Source organism: Gambusia affinis, linkage group LG14 (assembly GCF_019740435.1).
Source record: "Gambusia affinis linkage group LG14, SWU_Gaff_1.0, whole genome shotgun sequence".
In the NCBI taxonomy this organism is placed as follows: Eukaryota; Metazoa; Chordata; class Actinopteri; order Cyprinodontiformes; family Poeciliidae; genus Gambusia; species Gambusia affinis.
Window position 1 is genome coordinate 6,865,601 of NC_057881.1, and position 19,453 is coordinate 6,885,053.

The 19,453-nt window shown below is 36.1% G+C and overlaps 4 protein-coding genes across 5 annotated transcripts in view; all 4 read left to right on the forward strand.

The window, feature by feature from the left end:
* The window catches only part of LOC122843843 (gastrula zinc finger protein XlCGF57.1-like), a 697,541-nt gene that overhangs the window by 151,347 nt on the left and 526,741 nt on the right, over nt 1-19,453 (forward strand). The gene's annotated exons all lie outside the window — the stretch shown is intronic.
* Nucleotides 919-7,537, forward strand: LOC122843848 (gastrula zinc finger protein XlCGF26.1-like). Of its 2 annotated transcripts, XM_044138944.1 has the most exons (3): nt 919-3,473; nt 4,359-4,377; nt 5,007-7,537. In XM_044138944.1, exon 3 carries the CDS (start codon nt 5,114-5,116, stop codon nt 7,013-7,015), a length of 1,902 nt encoding a protein of 633 aa, XP_043994879.1. In that variant the 5' UTR covers nt 919-3,473; nt 4,359-4,377; nt 5,007-5,113; the 3' UTR covers nt 7,016-7,537. The 2 variants fall into 2 exon arrangements, with proteins under 2 accessions (XP_043994879.1, XP_043994878.1); XM_044138943.1 differs by lacking the exon at nt 4,359-4,377 and having other exon boundaries at nt 5,007-7,536.
* On the forward strand, nt 8,341-11,726 carry LOC122843853 (gastrula zinc finger protein XlCGF57.1-like). Its single transcript, XM_044138948.1, has 2 exons — nt 8,341-8,661; nt 9,312-11,726. Exons 1-2 carry the CDS (start codon nt 8,496-8,498, stop codon nt 11,108-11,110), a joined length of 1,965 nt encoding a protein of 654 aa, XP_043994883.1. The 5' UTR covers nt 8,341-8,495; the 3' UTR covers nt 11,111-11,726.
* On the forward strand, nt 13,260-17,977 carry LOC122843851 (gastrula zinc finger protein XlCGF26.1-like). The gene is made up of 2 exons (XM_044138946.1): nt 13,260-13,563; nt 14,983-17,977. The coding sequence occupies exons 1-2, from the start codon at nt 13,398-13,400 to the stop codon at nt 16,830-16,832; spliced, it is 2,016 nt and encodes a 671-aa protein (XP_043994881.1). The 5' UTR covers nt 13,260-13,397; the 3' UTR covers nt 16,833-17,977.

Genomic DNA, 19,453 nt, shown 5'->3' on the forward strand with positions numbered 1-19,453 from the left:
ACATGACTAGCAAGGCTCGACACAAGTTCGGTCCATTCACCTGTTTTTATTGGATAAATCCTGTTTTTGTTTTTATACCAAACATAAAAAAGCTGATTTAACAGGTTTGGATTTCTTCAGGTTCCAGGATGTTAATTGAAGATTAGAGTTTAATCTAATCATAATTTAATACTCTGGACCATGAAGAAACCCAAACTTGTTTTATCTGGTTTGTTTGTTATAAGAGAAAACATTTTTATCAAAAATAACAGTTACTGTGATCTTTCTGTTAGTCTTTATTTATAAATACAGATTCAAGATAATATAAGAAACTTTACAAAAAGTGCAATTTAACATGAAAATCTGTAGAAAAGGTAAAAAGAAGAAGAATCTATGAAAGTATGAAAACAGAGAATTTAACCAGAAATGATTTCCATCACAGGAAGAAATTGATTCTTAGATGAATACTTTGTAATAAATAAATAAATATGTCTGCTTGTATAAAAGAGAAGGAAAGGGGGCTAAAAAATGCCTAATTCGGTTATTTTGTTAACCAGATTTATAGTAAAACTGTAAATGATGTTTTGATTAGGACGTTACTTCTAGGTTTTGTTTGTCAACCTGGGTTCAATTCCCAGTCCTGGGGAATCAGCTGCATGTCGTTTCCTTCTCTTTCCTCCCAACTTCCTGTTCTTCCTAAAAAACTTTATTAGAGCCTAAAAATCTTTTTTAAAAAACTGAAAAGATTCATTTCGCCTCAACTGGACCAAAGGTCAGAATTTGTTTCCTGATCTTAAAAAACAACTTTCTTCCTCTCGCTCTCATTTTCTCTCTTTCTTACATAATTAACAGGTTACTTCATATTTACACGCACACACACACACACACACACACACGCACACACACACACACCCACACACACACGCACACACACACACACCCCCTCCATGGGCTGCCACCTTATCGTGGTGGGGGGGTTTGAGTGTCCCAGTGATCCTAGGAGTCTTGCTGTGGGGGCTTCATGCCTCTGGTTGGGCCCCCCAGTGCAGACGGGTCCAAGGTGAGGAACCAGACCAAGTGCAGCCCAAAGATCCTTATGATGAAAACGACCATTGGAAACAGTGGTTCTGCTGGCCCCTACATGAGGCCCCACCCTGGAGCCAGGCCTGGGGGGGGGGGGCACGTTGGGGAGCCCCTGGTGGCCGGGCTTTAGCCCACAGAGCCCGAAAAGAGCTGATGGGTTCCGGCTAGAAATAGTGGGACTCACTGCAGTGCATGGCTCTGGTTCTGGAGCCAGTCTCCTTGAAAGGGGTTGGATGTTCTCCCACCCTGGAGTTGCCCCTTGTGAGAGGCGCTGGGCAGTTGTGGGCTGACTTGTTGACTTGTTGTGGGCTGACTTGGTGCCTGTACATTGGGGTGAACAGGAGGACAGCCTCTCCCTCTACCTACGGGTTTGGGTCGGGTTCTGACTGTTTACCCAGCCTTTTCAAGTCCTTGGAGGGGGTACTGGAGATAACACTCTCCTGGGCAGTTCCCAGGAGAGTGCCCCTCCTGGGAACTGCCTTGTTATACTGGAGAGGTTTTCTCTGCAGGGTCTCTGGGCTCCTTAGAGGAAGGATGAGAAGCCCAGAGATCCAGGATTGATGTTGATACATATATCCAGGGTTTCCCCCAGTGCATTATAAGCCCCCTGACCTCCTACATGGAGGTAGGAGTCCAGATTAAACTTTTGTCCAGTTTTTAACTCCTTTGAGTGTTTTCTTCACTTCTTGTCCGCTCGTCTCACCCTCCGTTCTCTACCGTCACGGTTGTGCTGTCCTTCTTCCTCCCTCCTCCTCCTATCTCAACCAATCACGAGTCACGCACTGGACTGACTGTCTGAGCTGTTGCTGCTGCTGGCTCCGTTGCCATGGTAATTAATTGTCCGTCATCAACCAGCAGCTGTGATGACTCATCCAGTAAAAAGGATATGTGGGAATAGGAATATATATTCCAGAGTTTAAAAAATGTATTTCAAAAAGAATATCAGATCATTTGTCGGTTTTTACAGCAGAAATGGTGGCAGTTATATTAAGCTTGCAATATAACTGTGAGGAGATTCGACCAATGAGGGTGGTGGTGTGCACAGATTCTAAAGCAGTAGTAGAAAGTATCAAGGGAGAAGGAAATAACAGAAAAGATTTAGTATTAGAAATTCATCATATTTTATTTAGATTATATAGGGGTAGCATTGATGTTTGGTTTTGTTGGCTGCCAGCACATGAAGGAGTAAAAGGCAATGAAAAGACAGATAAATTAGCTAAAAGGGCTTTAGAGGGGGAAATAACAATTTCAATTCCTTTTGTGAAAGGGGAAGGAAAATCACTTATTAAAAGTAAAGAAATGGAGGAATGGCAAAAAAATGTGGAATGAAGATAAGAAAGGAAGAAGATTATATGAAGTGCAAAAGTCAGTTAGAATTCGAAGCATTAATGAAAGAAACAGAAAAGAAGAAATGATAATTAGTAAATTAAGAATAGGTCATAGCTACTTAAATGACATGCTTTATTTAATAGGGAGGAAAAATAATGATAAATGTGAGAAATGTGGAGAGAAAGAAAATGTAGAACACATACTGATGAACTGTAAGTCATATGAACTCGAAATGGAAGAATTAAAGAGAATAGTTAGAAGAATAGGGCATGAATGGAATCTTAAAGGTATATTAGGAAATGAAGGAAACATAATAGATATTCACAAATTAAGGAAAGCATTGTTTATTTATCTTAAGAATACAAAATTAAAAAATAGAATTTAATAGATGTGAAGTAATGCAGCTACACACTCATGTACAGTAGGTGGCGGTATGCACCTTAAAGTTGCTTGTGATCCGCCATAATAGAAAAGAAGAAGAAGAAGAAAGCTCATCTAGTCTGTCCCCATACACAACAATGGAGCAGCTGATGAGGTCCTCAGTGCAAAAAGCGTTTTTTGTTTTTTTTTTGTCGCCACGTTAACTCAGAATCCCACCAGAAATAATAATAGCTCCAATGCCGTGGTCAAGCCGCACGTTTTGATACCACTTTTGTAGGGGTGCACGCAGCGGTTCGAGCCACATTCACGGTAATAGGTGCATAACAATAGGTTCCTGCCTCCAATGAATTAAATCCTCATGAACCGCCCTCCTTGCCAGTAGGTTGCGGTAATGGTTACCTAACGGCTTTTCCCAAACCGACAACTAAACTCAAGAAGAACTGTGATGCTAGCAGCGTTAGCTTACCTTCTGCTTGGACTCAATCTGGAGAGTTTGACCATCGGCGGGATGAATATGTGAATGTTTACACTAATAATGTCTTCAGTCCAGCTAAAACGAGACCTCGGCAACGAGCAGTTAACTCCTGCTGAAGAGACATTCACAGGGTTTAAGGAAATTATCGTGAAGGAGGAAGAGATGGGCGATCAGCGCAGACTGCGGGATTTCGCTCGGACACCCCGGTTCACTTCACACCGAAAAGGTAAGAAACACAAATGATGCCAACGTCTTTCTGATGACGGCGGATGCAGGTTTCGGTTTTAAAGTGTTCATTTTGGGAGGTAATTAGGCAATGAAGCTGAAGTTGTTGTTTCAGCAAAACGGCAATTTGTTTTACTACCGTGAGCATCTTTAGTCTACTGTAATTTGAAAAGTACCAAGCTTAAACTCTTGCATTCAGAGTGTCATTGGGAAGAAAAATAAAAAACTACATGATGACAGGACCCTCTGACATGAATTAACAAACACAGTATAGGTTTTTACTGAATATATTTATTTTCTTTACTCTGCGTTAATGTCCCTGAATAATTTTTAGACAATTTCGATGGATGCAGCCACAAAAAAGTTGTTTTAATTTGTGTCATGAAGTGTAAACTAAACAAAATAATTTAAAATACATTGTTAATTCAAGTAATTATGAAAATATTTTAAATTAGGACGAAACAGCTTAACAAATTCAAACCAGATTAAAAATACAGGAAACCTGTAGAGGAAACTCTCGAGGTAAGCCTTTGGTTAGATTATTTTTCCGATATAAGGGCAAATAATGCACCAAAAAAAGAATATTTAAAACTTATTTCATTATTGAGGGTACATTTTGAAATGCAATAATTTAACATTGTTGCTATTTGTTTTATTTCCAATTTTGTTTTATTTAATTTTAATTTTTAGGAAATATATAATTTTTATATAAGATGTATATGTTATATATTCTGTATTTAATATTTTTTTTATTTTCTGACCAATTCATTGATTACATGTTGATTTATTTTCTCCTGTAATATTTTCTCCCCTCCTGTTTTCATCTTTGTTTATTTACAGATTTGTTTCTATTTTCCCTCATGTTTTTTATTCTGACTCTTTGTAGGAGGTAAAGTGACAAAGCGGTAAGGATGAGGGAAGGGAGTCAGTTTCTCTTTTATTGACCAACATCAAGATCCAAGCTCTAAGTTGGGAAAGTTCTTATTTAAAATTTTTTGATGCAATATTTGCCTCTTTATAAGCTTTATTGAGTCATTTAGTTATTTATATTTTTGTTGCCAATATTCTAGAAAGAGATGAAGCAGAGGTGGAGGAGAGAGGGAAAAAAGATGGAGGAAAGGGAACAATTTAAATCAAATAGTTCAGATTATCTGTGATGCCAACAGAGCGAAGACAGAAATTATGTGTTCAATCAAACTAATTTTTTAACAAAGTTGTTACTATTGAGAGAAATGCAGCTGAGAAGGATGAGAATAGAAAAAGGATGAGGATATGAAGCCGAAAGGGAATATAGAGCAACATATACTGTTATGATGACAAATGGAGAAGAAAATTAAAAGGAACAGTGATTACAAAGGATTTATTTTTTTAAAACATACCTTAGCTTATTGGACTACAATACATTCAGACTAAGTTCCTGTTTTTGCAAAACATTTTAGGATTTAATCCTAAAGTTAGTTACTTATCAATTAAAGTTAAGTGTTTTTTTAAAAATCCGCAATAGAAAAACTTTCTACTGTGTTTTTGTTTCTAGTCGATCTACAGAATTATGTTTGGAAAGAGGAGGTTCCTTCTGACCAGCAGCTCTGCAAACAGGAGAGGGATTCCAGTTTGGACCAGGAGGAACCAGAACCTCTGCAGATGAAAGAAGAGCAGCAAGAGCCAGAACATCCCTGGACTAAAGAGGAAGTATTGGAGATCTGCATAGGTGAGCATGAAGACCAACTTGAACCGAATCAGGAGAATGAAGATGATGAAGAAAAGAACCACTTTAAACCAGAACTAATCAGGAACCAAGTCATCTCTCAGGACTTCAGTGAACCTGAGAACCAGGATCAAGAAGGAAAACATCATAAAGACTCAGGGTCAAAGCAAGATAAAGCACAGAAACCAGATAAGAGATGTCTGAAAACCATAAAGAGTAACAACTTAGACAATCCAAAACCCAAAACTCAAAATAGTAACTTGACCCAGCAGTTGAAAAGGCACATAGGTGAGAAGCGTTTTCCATGTACAACATGTGGAAAATGTTTTATAAAAAAAGGACATTTAATAGTTCACATGAGAATTCACACCGGTGATAGGCCTTTCAAATGTCTTTCCTGTGGAAAAAGTTTCACTAAAAAATCAGTTCTTGATGAACATGTCAGAATCCACTCAGGTGAGAAGCCTTTCTCTTGCATGATTTGTGGCAAAAGTTTTGGCCGAAAATGCAATTTGACTTATCACATGATGCTTCACACAGATGAAAGGCCTTATCCCTGTGATACCTGTGAAAAAACTTTCAAATCAAAAGTTTCATTGAATGATCATATGAAAATTCACACAGATGAGAAGCCATTTTTATGCGTGACCTGTGGGGAAGGGTTTATTCGAAAATGCCAATTAATAGTTCACATTAGAACTCACACTGGCGAGAAGCCTTTTACCTGTCAGTCCTGTGGAAAAAGCTTCATTACAAAATCTGATTTGAATAAGCATGTGAGAATTCACACAGGTGAGAAGCCTTTTAAATGTCTGTACTGTGGAAAAAGCTTTACTAGAAAATCAGATTTTAATAAGCACATCATAATTCACACAGGTGAGAAACCTTTTAAATGTCTGTACTGTGGTAAAAGCTTCATAAGAAAATCAGATTTTAATAGGCACGTCAGAATTCACACAGGTGCCAAGCTTCTCTCTTGTATAATTTGTGAGAAAACTTTCAATGAGAAGGCTCATTTAACCAATCACATGAGGTGTCACACAGATGAAAGACCTTTTACCTGTAATATTTGCAAAAAAACTTTCAGAGCAAGAAGTTCATTAACTGAACACATGACAGTTCACACAGGTGAGAAGCGCTTTTTGTGTGTTACCTGTGGAGAACGGTTTAATCGAAAAAGCCAGTTAGTGGTTCACATTAGAAGGCACACAGGTGAGAAGCCCTTCCTGTGTGGGATCTGTGGAAAGGCTTTCCATCATAGCCACACCTTAAGAGTTCACTTCATGGCTCACGCATTAGAGTCTCATTTTCAATGTACAACATGTGGAAAAAGTTATGAAGAAAAAGTACATTTCACAATTCACATGAGAACTCACACAGAGAAGTCTTCCTCTTGTACAATTTGTGGCAAACAATTTGCTCAAAAAGGGGATTTGTGTGATCACATGAGAATTCACACAGATGAAAGATCTTTTTCCTGCGATACCTGTGAAAAAAGTTTCAGATCTAAAGATGCATTGAATAAACACCAGAGAGTTCACACAGGTGAGAAGCCATTCTTTTGTGTGATTTGTGGCAAAGGTTTTTCTCAAAAAGTGCATTTGACTAATCACATGAGGACTCACACAGATGAAAGGCCTTTTCCCTGTAATATCTGTGAAAAAACTTTCAGAAGAAAGGATTTATTGAATAGACACATGAGGGTTCACACAGGTGAGAAGCCATTTTTGTGCAAGACATGTGGAAAAGCATTTTGCCACAGCAGTAGCTTAAAAACTCATTTCATAACTCACACAGATGAAAAACCTTTTCAATGTGTTGCGTGCGAAAACAGTTAACTTAGAAAAACACATTTGATACTTCACATGAGACCTCACTCTAGTGAGTAAAAGAGAACAATAGTTTTGTATTTGTTACATTAAATTAGAAACAAAAATGTTGAACAAGTTGTTAAAGTTTTATGCATTTCTTTATCATTCATTCCTGAAAATTTTAAATTATATTATTTTCTCTCAAGTGAACCTCTTCTTTTACAGATGATATTCTTTATAGTGGTGCACAGCTTTACCCAAAATGTGTTCCCTTTGGGTAAGGCCTTATGTTTGTTGTAAATACAATAAGTTTGTACTTTGCTTTTGAGCAGTGCTGTGAAAAAATAGAATTGCAAAGAGCATATGCAATAAAAATGTAAGACATGTATTTGATGTCTGTTGCTCATTTACCTCACTAACTGTAGATCTCATTTGTCTGTGCAAATTATATTTAGTGGTGTCAAGCAGGTACTGTGTTAACCAGATCTGACTTTTTTGCAATGGGAAACACTTTCAGAGTGAAATGTCATAATGAAAACATGACGGATCCATTTTACAATATCTTAAATAAAGAGTGGTTTCCGGATCTCAGCAAGTGATGCTGTTGAACTTTGTGTTCACTGTTTTGAGAACGGCACTAGCTGTGGTGCAAACCTTAATGCGAGAAAAGCAACAAAGCTACTGAGGAAAAATTGCAGAACTGAAACGTCCTCAGTCGGCAGAACTTTTTCACATTTGGTTACATATTTTAGACTAAGAGTTTTACTCTGCTGCTCAAAGTAAATAATATTGAAGCAGGGAAGATGCAACAGGCTAAATGTGATAATTTTTCACCTTTGTGTTTTTGTATTCATTATTTTTTATGATTTCATTTGTTTATAACAGTGTTTTATCAACAATTATAGTTCTAAAATTTGTGTAAATTTAATGTAGTAAAACTTGTAGAATATTAAAAACTTCAGAATGTTAAAGACCTTTGTTCACAGGTTGGAGTCTATAGTTCACTTTTATTCTGAAATCCAAAAACCAAAGATTTTTTTTTCTTAAAAGTTAAACAGCATTAAAGTTGTTTCTATTGGTTTGTTTAAAGATTGAATTATTGTTTAGTTATAAACTGCTTTGGCTTGGTGAATATGAAATATTAAGAATGTAAAATCAAATCCTCATGTTGTGTCACACACAACTTTTTTTGAGCTCCAAGCACTTCCATTGGAGTGTGTTTTTGCTCAAATACATAAATTACCATCATAATGTTACATAATTATATTTTTGGCTCTTCCACAGGCAATATTTTATCTTTTTCTGACATATTTTGCATGATAGTATCTTGATCTTTGCGGTCGGTCCTTCAGACCCGTTGGTGGCGGTAACGATCTGTGTAATTGTTTGCGAACCGCCATTACATATCAAGAAGAAGAAGAAGAGCGTTAGCTTTCCTTCTGCTTGCAGTATTTCTAGGGACTTTTTAATCATCTGCTGGCTGAATATGTGAGTGTTTACTGTAAAAATGTCTTCAGTCCAGCTTGAACGAGAGTTTATCAACGAGCAGCTAACTGCTGTTGAGGAAACATTCGCGGAGATTAAGGAAATAATCGTTAAAGAGGAAGAGATGGATGAGCAGCACCGACTGCTGGATTTCTCCCGGACATCCCAGACCCTTTTACACGGGAAAGGTATTAAATACAGGCGATGCTAAAGTTTTAATGCCGACTGCGATTTTAATGGTATTTTTTATAGCTTTGTTAGCGGAGATTTTTATAAAGTTGCCTTTGGTTGTTGCTTCAGCTTTAAGAAACGGCTAATGATGAATTCACCTAATTTCTTACTGCCCTGGACATTTTTAATCTGTTCCTTTTTTAATGCTATATAGAACTTTGACTTTTTAAACATAGACAGGATTGTTTCATGTGAATGGCAGAATCTTTCAGACATAGTTTTGTGATTTGTGGCATTTCAATAAAGTATAATTAGTTGGTAGAGACACTTAACTTGACTTACTGCACCATTGTAACATGCCATATGGTTGAGCAGCCTTAAATTTTGAGGTTTTAAGGAAGCCCAGACTGCTTCAAGAGCTCAAACTAAAATTTTCTAACGTATTTTTATTCATGGAAATTGTATAATTGTCATTTTCTTTATACGGATCTAAAACTGTCTCATACTACAGGATATTGTCTTTAATGGCTTGTTAAACTGAAATGCATTGAGACTAAAATCTTCATCAGCTTCAGCAAAGTTTAGGACTAAATACTTCTCAAAGCATGTTTATATGCATAGATTAAAGTGAATAGAAACCCTCTCTCCTGTTTTGTTTGATGTCCAGATGACCTACGGGATTATGTGTGGAAAGAGGAGCAGCAGCTCTGTAAGCAGGAGAGTGATTCCAGTTTGGACCAGGAGGAACCAGAACCTCTGCAGATTAAAGAAGAGCAGCAGGAACCAGTACATTCATGGATTAAAGAGGAAGTATTGGAGATCTTCATAGGTGAGCAAGGAGAGCAGCTTGAGCTGAAGCAGGAGACTGAAGATACATTTTTGTTGACTCCTTCACACAGAGAAAATTACTACACTGAACCGGAACAAATGAGAGACAAAATAATCTCTGAGGACTTCAATGATACCAAGAACCAGGTTCAAGAAGGAACCCATCAGAAAGACTCAGGATCAAAGCAAGATAAAGTGTCGAAACCAAATAAGAGATGTCAGAAAACCATAAAGAGTAAAAACTGTGCAAATTCAAAACCAGAACGACATGGCAATTTGTGTTCTTGTAAGTTATGTGGTGATTTTTTACCTCAAAATAGTAACTTGGCTCAGAACTTGAATTATCACACAAGTGAGAAGCGTTTTCCATGTGCAACATGTGGAAAAAGTTACATAAACAAAGGACATTTAACTGTTCACATGAGAATTCACACTGGTGAGAGACCTTTCAAATGTCTGTCTTGTGAAAAAAGCTTCACTACAAAACCTTTTCTTGAGGCGCATGTCAGAGTCCACACAGGTGAGAAGCCTTTCTCTTGCACCATTTGTGGCAAAAGTTTTACTCAAAAAGGTAATTTGACTACTCACATGAGGCTTCATACAGATGAAAGGCCTTTTTCCTGTGATGCCTGTGAAAAGACTTTCAAAAGAAAAGATTCACTAAATGAACACATGAGGGTACATACAGGTAAGAAGCCATTTGTGTGCAAGACATGTGGAAAACACTTTAATCGACGATATCTGTTGATGGTTCACACAAGAATTCACACTGGTGATAAGCCTTTCAAATGTCTGTCCTGTGGAAAACGTTTTACTACAAAACCTGTTCTTGAAGCACATGTCAGAATTCACACAGGTGAGAAGCCTTTCTCTTGTATGATTTGTGGCAAAGACTTCACTGACAAAGGTCATTTGACCAATCACATAAAGTGTCACACAGATGAAAGGCCTTTTCCTTGTAATACTTGTGGAAAAACATTCAGATCAAAACATTCATTGAAAGAACATATAAGAATTCACACCGGTGAGAAGCCCTTTCTGTGTGTGACCTGTGGAAAAAGGTTTAATCAAAAAAATCAGTTAAAGGTTCACATAAGAAGTCATACAGGCGAGAAGCCGTTTCTGTGCATTACCTGTGGGAAGGGATTTAATCAAAAACACCAGTTAATTGTTCACACAAGAAGCCATACGGGTGAGAAGCCCTTTTTGTGCGTAACTTGTGGGAATGCATTCAGCGACGGCAGTAGCTTAAAAGCTCACTTCATGACGCACACAAATGAGAAACCTTTCCAATTTGTGACGTGTGGGAAAAGTTTGATTAATAAAAGTCAGTTAACGGTTAACATGAGAACTCACAAGGAAGAGAGGCTTTTCAAATGTCTGTTCTGTGGAAAAAACTTCACAAGAAAATCCGTTTTTGATGAGCATGTCAGAATTCACACAGGTGAGAAGCCTTTCACCTGTATGGTTTGTGGCAAGGGTTTTACTCAAAAAGGTAATTTGACTTCTCACATGGCGCATCACACCGATGAAAGGCCTTTTTCCTGTAACTCGTGTGAAAAGACTTTCAAAAGAAAAGATTCATTAAATAAACACATGAGAGTTCACACAGATGAGAAGCCACAAGAAAGCACATAAGAGGCATTTTTGCTAGTATAACCTGTGTAAAAATGTCCATGTGTCATTTTAATTTGTAATCCAACAATTAATTTGAAAACCTGCAACTGAAAAATTTTATATTGTAAACCTTGTAAAAATTTCCAGCATTGCCATTAGAAAAATGTTTAAATCTGTTTCTCTCATTTGATTTAATGTTTAAGTTCTTGAGTTTCATCATTTGACTTGGCAAAAACTATACAAATGTATTTAGAGATGCTAAACTCCTATAGAAGTTTGAACTTATAGCTAATTTCAGTGCTGCTGCTTTTGATTCTCCGGATGTCTTCATTACCTTTACAGGTAAATTTGCATTCCTCATATTTTTGGTTTCTGCTGTGGATGTTGCTCCTTAAATGAATCAGAATATTTAAGAAAAATGCTTTAATTTTTAATATGGTTTCCTATGAATGACAAATATTTTTGTTTTCTCAAAATTTCAGACAACCTAAAAGAGTAATCTATATTTTGTAATGGTATTAAGGTGAACAGAGTATGTTTACAGAATGTGATCGCAGTCATTATTTTTGTGGTCAATGTTTGGTAAATTTAATTGTTTACTCAAGATGAAGTTAATTAAACCAATGAGTTTGAACATGTTGGTTGGCTGTCAGTAAGAAAATTGGAATAGTTCTATAAAGAAATCTGAACATAGTATGGAACAGAAAAAAAAAACATGTTTGGTGAGTTACTGGGTATGGTAACTTTTTCTGTTTGGATGATCAGTCACATAATTATATTTTGTGTGTAAAATATGTTGTATGTTTAGAGAAAAGGTTAAAAAAATTTAATTCTTAACAGAAAAGGTTAAGAGTAAAGTAACACAAGAGCACCAAAATACACTTAATCATTTCACAAAAGTAAATGTTTCAGTTAAAAAAAAACATTTAATGGAACCGTGCTTGGTTCTCAGTTTTCTCTGAGACAGGAGGACAGCTTTTGGACATTGCACCAAATGAAAGACAACTTTCAGGGAAGCTTTTTTCTCCACATTCAACCTGAGAGTCGTTGATGATATTTCTGTTCAGCTACAACTGTGAAGGTGGATTTTTATGCTTTGAAAATAAATCAGTGCAGTTGGATTTGTGTTGATGATATGACATGAGGCTGAAACTCTCCAGTTTGGAGCTAAACATTTATTCACTCATATCCCAGAAAGAAACAGCACCACCCTTATTTCTATGATTTAAAAAAAAAAAAACAGCAGTAAGTGAGTTAAGAGAATGATATTTTCATTTCAGGTTGTATATATTAAAGTTTTGATGTGGGAGCAAATTTAAGGTAAATTGTTCAGAAGTTTCTGTTGAATGGGTGAAGTGGTCACCTAGTTATAATTAAAAGGAGAATATGAAATACCTACTTACTCCAGAAGATGGCAGCAGTAGGTGGTGTAAGCGTTCTTAGACAGTTTCACATCATACCAGAGTTTTAACTCAAAGAAGAGAAAAGCATAAATAACGGTATTTCGGCATGCACAGGAGATGTTACACAATGGAAAATGTGTTTACTGTAGAGTTTGAGACAATATTACAGTTTCGGAAATATGAGAAACAAAGCAGAAAATTAAAACCAAACTACATCAAACTGATTTACATGGAAGTAACTCATTAATTCAGCTATTTTTATATTACCGCATAGCCCAATGCATTTCCATAAATTATATGGTGCACTACCAGCATTTCCCTAAAATTCCAAACTTGTGTGAATTTTCTAAGAATTACATTATTTTTGAAACCCTGAGAAAAGAAAAGAAACTTAAAAGGTCCAATATTTAATTCACAATGTAATTTGAAAAATAAATAAATAAAAAATTCCCCACTTTACACATGAAACCCTGCCACCTTTTCTTATGTATTAAAATTAATGAACAAATGAATCATATAATAAACAATCTGAAACTACTAACAAACCATAGTTATTTTTTTATATTTTTTTTCTCATTTATTTATCTATTTTGGTTTATAGATTACTTTTCATTGTCGGTTTGTGTTTTCTTTTTTTCCCTCATGCTAGCTATTTCAGCTTTGAATACATCTGACATTGATGCCGTATTTGTTCTACATACAGTTAATAACAACTGAAAAAGAAAAAGAAAAGAATATCAAAATGTATCCTGCTGTTGACCCTCCAGACCAGCTGGTGGCGGTAAAGACCCGATTCGATGTGTGAAGAAGAAGAAGTAGCTCAAACGAGATTGTAGCAACGTTAGCTTTCCTTCTGCTTGGAGTTATTCTGTGGATTTCGATCCATTTGTGGGCTGAATATCTGAATGTTTGCAGTCAGAATGTCTTCAATTAAACTTCAACGAGAGTTGAGCAACGAGCAGGAAACTCCTGCTGAAGAAACATTGACAGAGTTTAATGCAACCGTAAAGAAGGAGGAAGAGATAAACGATTGGGACAGACTGCAGGATTTGTCCACATTACACCGAGCTGGTATGAAACAGTGTTACACTATATTATGTGACAAGCGTTTATTACAGCAGGGGTGTCGAACTGATTTTGATGTTGGGCTATGTATGTTCTCAAATGGATGGTTGTGCCAGAATAAAACCCATGATCATATTGTTAAAATACTAGTAGATAGCTTTGTAAATTTGATAAATACTTCTTAAAATTAAATAATATTGAGCATTTTCCACATTGATCAATCCACCTAGGACTTTGTGATTGGTTTTGCAATCAAAATAATTTCAAATTCAGAAATATTTGCGAAACATTTAGCAAGATTTGTGCTTTAATTTTGATTTTTGTTGTTCGCAGCTGGTGAATTCATGTCAAAACAAACCCCAAAATGCCTTATAACCTTATGACAGGATACCTGTTGGCTACACATCGGTGGCTTTAGATTTAGTCTCCGTGTTGACTAGTCAGAAATATTCCAGAAAGGATACAGGCATGTCAAAACGAGCTCAAGTTGCTCTCTGGATATTATTGGCTTGGAAAAAGCCATTTCATAACATTATTGGTCGAATGCGGTGTCAATCAAAAAGGGGGGGCTCTAGGCTGCCCAATAAAAGTGTCACACAGACACCGGCAGCGTTTTTTTTTTTTTTTTTTGATCAAGGTCTTTTTATTATTATTATTATTATTTTTTTTTTTACATACACCACACCGGCAGCGTTTAAACCCTTAAATCTCAGCCCCGGAAAATACAGTCGAAAAGCGGCACGTGGGCTTTCCAGTGCAGGTTAAGAGGTTAATTAATTTCCTTTATATCTTCTTCCCTATTTGGTTTTTAGAGCTGCATCATTCTCTTTTGGTTCTGAATTCTACCCTTTTTCCTGTTCTCTCTTGGCTAACATTTTTTCTCTCTCTGTATATCTTTTTTTTCCATCTCTTTCTAGAATAATTGTTCCTGCAATAAATCAACCAGTTTTTATAAGCCAGCTCAAGACATTGCAAGTAATCAGTTGCTTAGGGCCCTGACACCACTAGGTGGCTCCCAAGAGCATCATTTGTTTTTATTTAGTAGTGATGGATACATTTTTTTTTTCATATTTTACACATCTGCTCCAAATTTTAAAAATAAAAGATGCTAAACTTGCTTACTTTAAATTCAGGATTTGTCTGTAGATGCTTCCAAATTGTGAAAATAATTTTGAACCACTCTTTCAGAATGCAAATTAATTAGAGCATGTTTGCTTCATGCTAAATCATTAACCTTACAGGTTATTCATACGATATATAAGTAGTATCGTATAATCTAATCACAAATGACACTAACAATAGGAGGCATGTAACATTCATAGTGTAGCCTTGGAATAATGGTGGGCACCGAATTAAAATCGGTACTAGTTGCACTGGCAGATGATAACCTACAAAAAGCCTTTCTGTGTTTCTTTGCCTTTCTAGATGATCTACAGAATTATATTTGGAAAGAAGAGGCTCCCTCTGACCAGGAGCTCTGTAAAGAGGAGACTGATTCCAGTTTGGATCAGAAGGAAGTAGGACCTCTGCAGATAAAAGAAGAGCATCAAGAACCAGGATATCCCTGGACTAAAGAGGAACCATTGGAGTTCTGCATAAGTAAGCAGGAAGAGCAACTTGAACTGAAGCAGGAGAATGAAGATACATCAATAGTGAGTCCAACTCATGAAGACAAGTACCACATTAAACCAGAACCAATTGTGGATCAAGTTGTCTCTCAGGATTATAATCAGTCTGAGCTCCAGGATTGCAAAGAAAATCCTAATAAAAACTCAGGATCACAGCAAGATGAAGGGCTGAAACAAAATAAGAGTCATCAGAAAACCATGAAGCGCAACAACTGTGTTAACAATTCAAAACGCAAAAGGGACAAGGAAGCTCGCACAGAAACTGCTGTGTATTCTTGTAAAGTATGTGGTGAGGGTTTTAGTGAAAGTAGTAACTTGTCTCAACACTTGAAAAGTCACAAAGGTGAGAAGCGTTTTCAGTGTACGTGTGGAAAAAGTTTTACAAAGAATGGAAATTTAACAGCGCACATGAGAATTCACACAGGTGAGAAGCCTTTTTCCTGTAACACCTGTGAAAAAACATTCAGATTAAAACATTCATTAAATAAACACATGAGGATTCACTCTGGTGTGAGGCCATTTAAATGTCTGTCCTGTGGAAAAAGCTTCATCACAAAACCTGCTTTTGATAAACATGTCAGAATCCACACAGGTGAGAAGCCTTTCTCTTGTACCATTTGTGGTAAGAGTTTTATTGACAAAGGTCATTTGACTAATCACTTGAGGACTCACACAGATGAAAAACCTTTCCCCTGTAGCTCCTGTGAAAAAACTTTCAGATCTAAATATTCATTAATTGAACACATGACAGTTCACACAGGTGTGAAACCCTTTTCGTGTGAGAACTGTGGACAAGGATTTATTAAAAAACGTCAGTTAATGGTTCACATGGGAAGTCATACAGGTGTGAACCCCTATTTGTGTGTCATCTGTGGGAAAGCGTTCAGCCACAGCGGTAGTTTAAAAACTCACTTCATAACGCACACAAATGAGGAGCCATTTTATTGTGTGACGTGTGGAAAACGTTTCATAAGCAAAACCGGTTTAACACGTCACATGAGAATTCACACGGGTGAGAACCTTTTCAAATGTCAGTTCTGTGGAAAAGGCTTCACTCAGAAATCTTTTCTGGATGACCACGTCAGAATTCACACAGGTGAGAAGCCTTTCACATGTGTGATTTGTCTCAAAAGTTTTGGTCGAAAAGTTAATTTGACTGATCACATGAGAAGTCACACAGATGAAAAGGTGTTTTCCTGTAATACTTGTGAAAAAAGTTACAGATCAAAACCGTCATTGAACAAACACATGAAAATTCACTCAGGTGAGAAGCCTTTTTTGTGCCACACCTGTGGAAAAAGCTTTGTTACAAAGTCTGAATGTAATAAACACATGAAAATTCACACAGGGGAGAAGCCTTTTGTGTGCAACACTTGTGGAAAAAGCTTCACTGCTAGCTCTGATTGCAACAAGCACATTAGAATTCACACAGGTGAGAAGCCTTACTCTTGTACCATTTGTGGTAAACGTTTTACTCTAAAAGCTTATTTGCCTCAACACATGATGAGTCACACAAATGAAAGGCCTTTTCGCTGTAATACTTGTGAAAAAACTTTCAAAAGAAAAGATTCCCTGAATAAACATGAGCGTTTACACAGGCGAGAAGCCCCTTTTGTGCAGGACCTGTCAAACAATGAGCTAAAGTAAAAACTTGAAAACATTTCATCCTTTACACAAATTGGTGAAAAAGTTTGGTCTAACACAATCAAGTACCCATGTTGCCTTCTGCTGTTTTCAGCACTTTCTTTGATTTACAATTTTGACTTCCAATGATTCCCTTCCTGCTAGAGAGCCTCCTGGTGGTTGAAGAAAAATCCACAGAAAAGCCACACTTTGAACCATGTTTTGAGCTGCATGGTTCAAAGTGTAGGAAAAAAGTAGCGGCTTATAGTCTGAAAAATATGGTAGAACTGCAAAGAGCATATGTGGTAAAACTGTCAAATATAGTCAGTGCTTGGTCACCATTTACCTAACATACTGTAACTGTAGATTTGAAACGGCTTTGCAAGTATTTCTACACTGCTGTATTGAGTATTTTCAGGCACTATCACCAAGATCTGATGTTTTTTGCATTGGAAAACAGAGTGAAGTGTCAAAATGAAAATATAAAGCCATTTGACAGTGTCAGGATGTTTTGTTTAATGAAAGTGACACTGTGAACTACAGAGGAATGACTAACCTTTGTATGTAAACGTTTTGAAGTTGGTAGTAATTGTTTTAAGGAGTGCACTAGCTGTGGTGCAAATGTTTGGTGAAAAATTTAACAATGTAACTGAGGGAAAAACTATAAAATCAAAACTCCTCAAAGCCTTCTCTGACTCTTGATGTCTTTTTAAGACCATTTGTCTGATAAACCTGAAGCTAAATCAAACAGAAAACTAATCTTTTTCTCCAGCAACCAGATTTTTTTTGGTGGGCTGCCTGTTGCCCTTCGCTAAGTGCATGTTCCAAATCGTAATAAACGATTCCTCATCACGTCGATCTCGACCTGATGAGGAAGTGTGAAAAAATGTCTGACTTGTTTTATTAAGTGGTAATCCAACAGTTTTTATTTTATCATACAAAAAAGTTTTAAACCTTGTAAACATCAGGATGCCAAAGAGATCAGAAATCTGTAGTTCACTACTGATCTGAAGTCCTAAAACCACCAAAACATTTTTTTGTCTGTTAAAAGCGATTAAAGGCTTTTTATTTGATTTAAATGTGAAATTATTTTAGTTTTATCTTGATTTGACTTGATTAAAAAACTTTGTGTTAAGAAACTTAAAAAAAGACAAATGTATTTCAAGAAATTGTATTCTTCTAGTTCAAACAGTATTTTTAGTAATTTAGCAGTTTTCTTTTTATGTGCACATTTGGCATCAACATTTGTTTTTCTTGTAAATACTTTATAAATTTAATTGCTCATTTAATATTGAGTTTCACCGGCTGGTGTGACTTTAATGAAACTGTTGTGACAGTATGAGACATAACTTTATAAAAGTTACATACTGCAGCTTTAATAAAGCTATTAGAATAAATTAAGTTGGGATTAACATTCTTCTGTCCTTCCCTATATTCCAGTCCTGTAATCTTATTATATGATTGTATGTTTGCATGCTGTTTTATCAATGTATCCTAAAATACTTTAGCTGAGCTCGGGCCACGTTGGTTTATCTCTTTTTTTTTTCCAATCAATACTTAAGTGACCAGAGGTGGGCAGAGCAGTTAAAAAACTGGCTGTATTTCTTTGATAGACTTAAACTTTTTTTTGTTTTCATCAAAGGAGTTACTCATTAAAACTTGCTTTTATTTAGAGTCTTAAGCCCTTGTAAGAGCAGAATATTTAAAACCAAGTGTCTGATTTGTGGAACTTTTATTTGATTAGTGAAACTTCAATAAAGTGCTATTTCATGATCTTTTTGATTATGATGTATTAAACAACATATAGTATGAGCTAAAAATGCAACAACCACATTAATGCAGTGTTATTAATGTAAAACCATTAGATATAATGGTTTCTCTTTTACAATTTGTGGCAGAAGTTTTCATGAAAAATGTAATTGTACTCAATACATGAAGGTTTACACAGATGAAAGGATTTTTCCCCTGTAATACCTGTGAAAATCTGTTGATATATGTGGAAAACTGTTTAATAAAAGAACCAGAATAATTACATATGAGCTCATACAGGTGAGAAGCCATTTTTTGCCATCTGTGGAAGAGCTTTCAGTCAAAATAAAAACTTTTTACAGCTCATTTCACATTGCACAAAAATCAGAAGCTTTTTTCATGTATGGCACGCAGAAGAATTTGTATAAAACCAACAGATTTATCATATCGCATGTTAACTCACACTGTTAATCCACAGGAGAAGCCTTTTCCATTTATGAATTGTAAAAAAAAAATCCATCTAAAATGTTCTTTTACTCATCAGAAGCCACCTTGCCGGTTAAAGACCTTATCTTTGCAGTGTTTGGAAGGCAAGGGTTTTTTTTAACAGTATTACTCCAACTGTTTGTGTGAAGCTTACAAAGGATAAGGTGTAATATAAACATTTGGATGTCAACAAACTGATTTATGGTACCTTCAGTTGTTCTTAAAATGCTGTATTTATCAACCATGAAAGAAATAAGACTTTGCAATTTATTGCCTTTTCTTTAAGAAGTTCCTGCTCACTGCCTTCAGCACGTCACGTTTTATTTTAGCCTATATTCTTTTAATGATTGAAAACAGATTAGAAATTATGATGAAGAAATTATTCAAAAAATCGATTAACATGCTTATTG

Bases quoted from the DNA above. Each gene is read 5' to 3' on its own strand.
- LOC122843851 (XM_044138946.1), top strand. From the start codon at position 13,398: ATGTTTGCAGTCAGAATGTCTTCAATTAAACTTCAACGAGAGTTGAGC. The intron at 13,564-14,982 runs GTATGAAACAGT...TTGCCTTTCTAG, and splicing joins GTCCACATTACACCGAGCTG to ATGATCTACAGAATTATATT.
- LOC122843848 (XM_044138943.1), top strand. From the start codon at position 3,293: ATGTTTACACTAATAATGTCTTCAGTCCAGCTAAAACGAGACCTCGGC. The intron at 3,474-5,006 runs GTAAGAAACACA...TTTTGTTTCTAG, and splicing joins GTTCACTTCACACCGAAAAG to TCGATCTACAGAATTATGTT.
- LOC122843853 (XM_044138948.1), top strand. From the start codon at position 8,496: ATGTCTTCAGTCCAGCTTGAACGAGAGTTTATCAACGAGCAGCTAACT. The intron at 8,662-9,311 runs GTATTAAATACA...TTTGATGTCCAG, and splicing joins GACCCTTTTACACGGGAAAG to ATGACCTACGGGATTATGTG.